Genomic DNA, 7,599 nt, shown 5'->3' on the forward strand with positions numbered 1-7,599 from the left:
TGGAACAGGGGTAATAATTCCAAAGGCAATAATAGGTATAGAGGTGGTAATGGTAAAGGGCATAATCGGAATTGGAACAATAAAGGGATAAGTCATTGGAATTTAGAAAAGAATAGAAGTTATGAGAAGTTTGCTAATGGGCAGAATTTGGTTGGTAGTCAGGGGTTAAAGGAGAATAAAATGCAGGGGTATGTTATTAAAAAGGATAATAAAAAGGAGGAGGGTTATAAAAGTTTGGAAAGTAAGACTAACACTGGTGATGGCTTAAGTAATAAAAACAGGTTTGAAATTTTGGGAGAGATTGAAGAGGAAGTGTTGGATAAAATGGAAGAGGATGCTAAGGGTGAGAAGATTGTTATACATCAGAAAGTAGAATGTGTTGGTTCTACTGTTGATGTTAATGAAATCATGAATAACAAGGTGCTTCCTTCTAATAAGGGTGAGGGGGTAAAATAGGAAAAGAAAGTAATAAAATGAAGAAGAATAGGATGGAACAGGAAAACAATAACAGCAAGAAGGGGATTTCTCTGGCATTTGAGGAGGTAAATGCCAAAAACTCTACTAATTCCCAGTGATGTCTATAGGTGCTTGGAATGTTAGGGGTTTGAATAAAGCTGTTACGCAGAAGGAGGTTATTGATGTTATTAGGAGTAATAATCTTGGTATTTGTGCTGTTGTGGAATCTCATGTCAAGGTCTTAAATCTCAAAAATGTTTCTGCTAAGACTTTTGGGCAGTGGGATTGGGTTTCTAATAATAATAGTTGTGAGGCTGGAACTAGAATTATAGTGGGTTGGAATCCTAGACTTTATGATGTTATGGTGATTTCTCAGTCCAAGCAAGTTATCCACTGTTATGTTAAATCTTGTGATACTGATTTTTGCATGTATTTGTCTTTTATATATGCGGCTTCGAGTTATATGGAGAGAAGATTGCTATGGGATAATTTGAAGAAACATAGCTTGGTTGTTAAGAAGGAAGCTTGGGGTTTATTAGGTGATTTTAATGTTGCTTTAAAGTCATCAGATTATTCTGAAGGATGTTCTAAAACGCCCAAAGGAGTTGAAGATTTTGTTGATTGCTTAAATTTTATTGAAGTTGAGGACCTGAATTCTTATGGGTTTCAGTTTACTTGGATCAAAACCCCTGCTGGGAATAAGGGTCTTTTGAAGAAGTTAGATAGAGTTATGGTCAATTTGAAATTTATCTCGGATCATCCTTTAGCTTATGCTGTTTTTAAACCTTATAGAAATTCAGATCATTGTCCTGCTATCTTAAATATTCCTGGTGGCAAAGTGAAGTGGAATCCTTCTTTTAGATTTTCTATTTTTATTGTTGAGAAGGAGGAGTTTTTGCCTTTGGTCAAGGAAGTTTGGGATATTAATATTGATGGTTTCTTTATGTTCAAAGTGTGTCAAAAGCTGAAGATTCTTAAAAAACATTGCAGGGAGCTTTGCAATAAGCATTGGGGTGCTGGGAAGAGAATTCAACAGTTAAGAAGAGAGTTGGAATATAAACAACATGAAATTGATCTTAATCCGTTTGATTACAAGATCAGGGAAGAACATGCTAATATTCTCTGTGATTTTAATGTTGCTTGTAATGATGAAGAAAAGCTTCTTGCCCAGCGTGCTAAGATTAAATGGTTACAGGAATGGGACAATAATTCTAAATTTTTTCATAGAATTGTGAAGAGTAGGGGTAATAACAATCGTATTCAGATGGTTCTTGATGAAGATGGAAGATGGGTTAGTGGGAAGGCTATGAAGGATAAGTTTGTTTCTCATTTTAATAAGTTTTTGGGTTGTAAAGATGTTACTGAGTTATCGGGATTAAATGATGATTTTTTTCATAAAAAATTGGATAGAAGGGTGGCTGTTAATATGATTAGAGTGGTTACTGATGATGAGATCAAAGCTGCAATGTTTGATATAGATGACAATCGTGCCCCTGGTCCTGCTGGGTATTCCTCAAAAAAATTTAAAAGTTCTTGGAACATAGTTGGTCCGGACGTGTGTAAGGCTGTGAGGGAATTCTTTTGGACTGGTAAATTGTTGAAGGGGATCAATGCTACGAGAATTGTTTTGGTTCCTTAAGTGGAGGTTCCGAGGAAAGTTTCTAATTTCCGTCCTATAGCTTGCTGTAATACTTTTTATAAATGTATCAGTAAGATTATAGTGAACATAATCAGAAATTGTTTGGGTGATATTGTTAGCAAGAATCAGTCAACATTCGTTCCAGGAAGATCTATTTTGGATAATATTCTCCTTGCTCAGGAGTTGATGGTGGGGTATAAAAAAAAGAAGAGAGTTCCTAAATGTACCATAAAAATTGATATTCAAAAGGCTTATGATACGATGGATTGGAATTTTCTTAATCGAATTCTGCAGGGGTTTGGGTTTCACCCAGTTATGGTTCAGTGGATTATGGCTTGTGTTTCTTCGTCGTGGTTCATGCTTAATTTTAATGGTGAAGATCATGGGTATTTTGAAGGAAAGAGGGGTCTTAGGCAGGGAGATCCTTTATCTCCTTACCTATTTACTATAGTTATGGAGGTGTTTAATATTATACTTGGTAAGCTTATTAATGATTCCCAGAATTTTAAGTTCCATAGTAAATGTATGGCCCTCCATATTTCCCATCTATGCTTTGCTGATGATCTGTTGGTTTTCTCTTATGGTAATGGGAATTCGGCCAGAATTATAAGAGATGCCCTTGATGAATTCAAAAAATTTTCAGGGCTGAAGGTGAGTATGGAAAAAAGCCAGATTTATTTTAGTTATGTTAAGCCTAATATGAGAAGGATTATCTTGGGTATCCTTCCTTTTGATGTTGGGAGATTTCCCTTTAAATATTTGGGTGTGCCTATGTGTGTTACTAAGCTGTTTGACAGAGATTGTAAAAAGCTGATAGAGAAAATTAAGATGAGAATTTTCAATTGGAAATGTAAGACTTTATCGTTTGCTGGTAGGTTGCAGCTCATTAACTTTGTTTTAACATCCATTCATGTTTATTGGGCTTCGATCTTTAAAATTCCCATTGCTACTATTATCGAGATTGAAAAGATGTGCAGAAGTTTCTTGTGGGTGAATGGTGAGATAGTCAAAGGGAAAGCTAAAGTCAATTGGCATGATATTTGCAAGCCTAAGGAGTATGGGGGTCCGGGAGTTAAGAATTTAAGGAAATGGAATGATGCTTTGCTAGCTAAACATGTGTGGAATGTGATTAGTAGCAAAAATTCTTTGTGGGTGCAATGGGTGAGAGTCAATTATATTGGTAACAGAAATTTTTGGGATATTTTGCAGAAAAAAAGTATGAGTTGGACTTGGAAGAGGTTTCTGGAGATGAGGAAAACTGTTAGGCCCCATATTGTTTCGTGTGTGGGAAATGGGAGGAATACTTCTCTATGGCATGATTGGTGGCATCCATTAGGTATTCTTTATTCAATTATATCTAGAAGAGAATGGGTTAGTAATGGGTTTAGTGATTCTTCTTTGGTCATTGATGTTCTTGACTATGATACTTATACTTGGCCGGTTGAATGGGTTAACAAGTTCCCTGGATTGAAGGATGCTCCTATGTTTTGTATTGATCATAATTTGAGGGATGTTGCAGGATGGAGGGATAAGAAGGGTATGTGTAAAAAAATTTCTTGTAAACAGGTGTGGTGTGATATTAATAACTTTGGAGATAAAGTTCTTTGGCATGATATTGTTTGGTTTACTAATTGCATTCCTCGCAACTCGTTTATTTTGTGGATGGCCATTTTTAAAAGATTAAAAACTTAGGATCGTGTTAGAGGATGGGAAGTGACTGGTAAATTACTTTGTCCGTTCTGTGCAATTGTGCTTGATTCTCATAATCATTTGTTCTTTAACTGTGATTATACCATCAGAATTTGGAGGTATTTCTGCAGTAAGGTGGGTATTAATTTGTTGGCGGATGACTGGAATGATTTGATTTTAAAGTTATGCAGCTTGCTTAATTTGAAGTCTGTTGAGAATTTGATTATTAAATGTATGTTTGCTAGCTGTGTTGCTCATATTTGGAAGGAGAGAAACTCTAGACTTTTTAGTTTTAGAAGAAATTCGGTTGAGGGGGTGATTGCTTGTATTGAAAATGAAATTCGGTTAAAGCTGTTGGGTTTGAGGAAAAGGGCTAAAATGGTCAATAATAAGATTTATATGACCTGGGGTATTTCTGGAATAGATAAAGTTTAAGTAATGGATGTCATTTTCTGGTTTGCCAAAATGTTGATTGACGGGTTTTGGTTTTGGGATTGGCAGTGGAGAAAGCTTAATGGAGGTGATCTTCTTGCTGGAATTAGGTGGGGGTATTTATGGAATAAGTGTTTATACAAAGGAATTGACGGAATATGTTACTGGTTGGAGAGTTTACTCTCAAATCATGTGACCCTTACCTATGGGATTTTCTGTTTGGATATGATCTTAATTGAGATTGCCCAAAGAGAGAATCCTAGACATGTGATTGATGCCATGTCTAGTATGAAACTTATTCTGATTCCTTGGTGGTTTAGTGTTATTTGGTTGTGTTTTGTTTTGTGTTTATGGTGCAGAAAGGTGGTGCGGCGGATGGTGTTGGGCAATAGCTGCAAGAAGATGGAGGATTCCTTGTTGAAGACTAAGAGGAGGACGGAGAATAGGGAAAGGGACAGAAGATTCGAGAAGGGCTATTTCGTAGGGCTTTTTGTTATTACTTTTTTGAGATGTTTATTTGTGTTATCTTTTATTGGTCTTACTTTGTGTATTGTGTTATGTGGGTTATGGGATTGCGGGGTTTTTTCTTAAAGGTTAGCTTATGGACTGAGGGTTTTTTTAAGGGCCTTACCCCTTGCTTTGGATATTATGTTTTTTGGAGTTTTGGGTGGTGCAAGGGGGTGAAGATACCTTTTCCCTCTTTCAATAAGTCTTTGGGCTACCTTTAAGGATTTTAGAGATTATTGGGTTTGTGGGTGTTTATTTCTAGTTTTTAGAAAGTGGTTTGGTAGTTGGTTATGATAGGTTGGTTAATATTGTATTTTGTTTGACTTTTTGATGTTGTATTCTTTTATTCATTTTAATAAAGTTTGCTGAGCTTTGGCTCTTTAAAAAAAAGAAGACAAAAGGTTTCCTGTTGAAGACTAAGTGGAGGATGGAGGAGAGGAATAGGGACAGAAGATTCGGGAATGATTATTTATTGGGGTTTTTTTGTTATTGCAATTTTGAGTTGTTTAACTGCGTTATCTTTTATTGGTTATATTGTGTGTATAGTGGTATGAGGTTTGTGGGTTGAGTGGGATTTTCCTTAAAGATTAGCCAAGGGACTGAGGGTTTTTTAAGGGCCTTACTCCTTGCTTGGATTCTTATGATTTTTGGGGTTTTTTGGTGGTGCAAGGGGGTGAAGTTACCCTTTTTCCCTCTTTCAATAAGTCTTTGGGCTAGCTTTAAGGATTTTAGGGGTTATTGGGCTTTTGGGTGGTTATTTCTAGTTATTAGAAAGTGGCTTGGTAGTTGGTTATGGATAGGTTGGTTAGTCTTGTATTTTGTTTGAATTTTTTGTTTTTTCTTTGTGTTGTATTCTTTTATTCTTTTTAATAAAGTTTGCTGAGCTTTGGCTCTTTCAAAAAAAAAAAAAGAATGAAACAATGCTCATCAATGCTTTGTTTAAATTGCATAGTAATATGGTGGAACTCAAGAATAAAACAATGATCATCAAACCTTTTCTAAATTACGAAGACTACTTCTATTGTCGAACTCTAGAATTAAACAACGCTCATTAAAGCTTTGCTGAATTTCATAGGCTTCTAATGTGGAACTCAAGAATGAAAAAACGCTCATCAAAGTTTTGCTTAAATTGCATAGACTTTTATTGTGGAACTCAAGAATTAAACAATGCTCATCAAAGCTTTGCTTAAATTGCATAGACTTCTATTATGGAACTCAAGAATAAAACAATGCTCATCAAACCCTTGCTAAATTACGAAGACCACTTCTATTGTGGAACACTAGAATTAAACACTAGTCATCAAAGCTTTGCTAAATTGCATAGACTTCTAATGTGGAACTCATGAATGAAACCATGCCCATCAAAGGTTTGCTTAAATTGCATACACTTCTATTGTGGAACTCAAGAATCAAACAATGTTCATCAAAGCTTTGCTTAAATTGCATAGACTTCGATTGTGGAATTGAAGAATTAAACAATGCCTATCAAAGCTTTGCTTAAATTGCATAGTCTTCTACTATGTAACTTAAGAATTAAACGATGCTCATCAAAGCAATGCTAAATTGCATAAACTTCTAATCTGGAACACAAGAATGAAACAATGCTCATCAAAGCTTTACTTAAATTGCATAGACTTCTGTTGTGAAACTCAAGAATAAAACAATACTCATCAAACCTTTGCTAAATTACGAAAACTACTTCTATTGTGGAACTCTAGAATAAAACAAGCTAAATTACGAAAACTACTTCTATTGTGGAACTCTAGAATAAAACAATGCTCATCAAAGCTTTGCTATATTGCATAGACTTCTAATGTGGAACTCAAGAATGAAACAATGCTAATCAAAGCGTTGCTTCAATTGCATAGACTTTAATGTGGAACTCAAGAATTAAACAATGCTCATCAAGCTTTGCTAAATTGCGAAGACTACTTCTATTGTGGAACTCAATAATTAAACAATGCTCATTAAAGCTTTGCTAAATTGCATAGACTTCTAATGTGGTACTCAAGAATGAAACAATGCTCATCAAAGCTTTCCTTAATTGCATAAACTTCTATTGTGGAACTCAAAAATTAAACAATGTTCATAAAATCTTTGCTATAAATTGAAAAGACTACTTCTATTGTGGAACTCAAGAATTAAACAATGTTCGTCAAAGCTTTACTAAATTGAATAGTCTTCGAATGTGGAAAACAAGAATGAAACAATACTCGTCAAAGCTTTGCTAAATTGCATAGACTTCTATTATGGAACTCAAGAATCAAACAATGCTCATCAAAGCTTTGGTTTAATTTCATAGACTTCTATTGTGGAAATCAAGAATTAAACAATGCTCATCAAAGCTTTGGTTTAATTACATAGACTTCTATTGTGGAAATCAAGAATTAAACAATGCTCATCAAAGCTTTGCTTAAATTGCATAGAATTCTTCTGTACAACTCAAGAATTAAACGATGGTCATCAAAGCTTTTCTAAATTGCATAAACTTCTAATGTGGAACTAAAGAATGAAACAATTCTCATTAAAGGTTTGCTTAAAGTGTACAGACTTCTATTGTGGAACTCAAGAATAAAACAATGCTCATCAAACCTTTTCTAAATTAAGAAGATTACTTCTATTGTGGAATTCTAGAATTGAACAATACTCATCAAATATTTGCTTAATTGCATTGCCTTCTAATGTAGAACTCAAGAATGAAACAATGCTCATCAAAGCATTACTAACTTGCGAAGACTACTTCTATTGTGGAACTCAAGAGTTAAACTATACTCATCAAAGGTTTGCTAAATTACGTAGACTTCTAATGTGGAACTCAAGAATGAAACAATGCTCATCAAAGCTTTGCTTAGATTGCACACGCTTCTATTGTGGAA

General features: G+C 34.8%; 1 protein-coding gene across 1 annotated transcript; it reads left to right on the forward strand.

Moving 5' to 3' along the window:
- Positions 1–574: 574 nt before the first annotated feature.
- On the forward strand, positions 575–4,608 carry LOC111889210 (uncharacterized). The gene is made up of 6 exons (XM_052767792.1): positions 575–1,962; positions 2,167–3,632; positions 3,895–3,919; positions 4,030–4,165; positions 4,286–4,408; positions 4,576–4,608. Exons 1-6 carry the CDS (start codon positions 575–577, stop codon positions 4,606–4,608), a joined length of 3,171 nt encoding a protein of 1,056 aa, XP_052623752.1.
- Positions 4,609–7,599: the final 2,991 nt, after the last annotated feature.

This window comes from Lactuca sativa, chromosome 9 (genome assembly GCF_002870075.4).
Source record: "Lactuca sativa cultivar Salinas chromosome 9, Lsat_Salinas_v11, whole genome shotgun sequence".
NCBI lineage: Eukaryota > Viridiplantae > Streptophyta > Magnoliopsida > Asterales > Asteraceae > Lactuca > Lactuca sativa.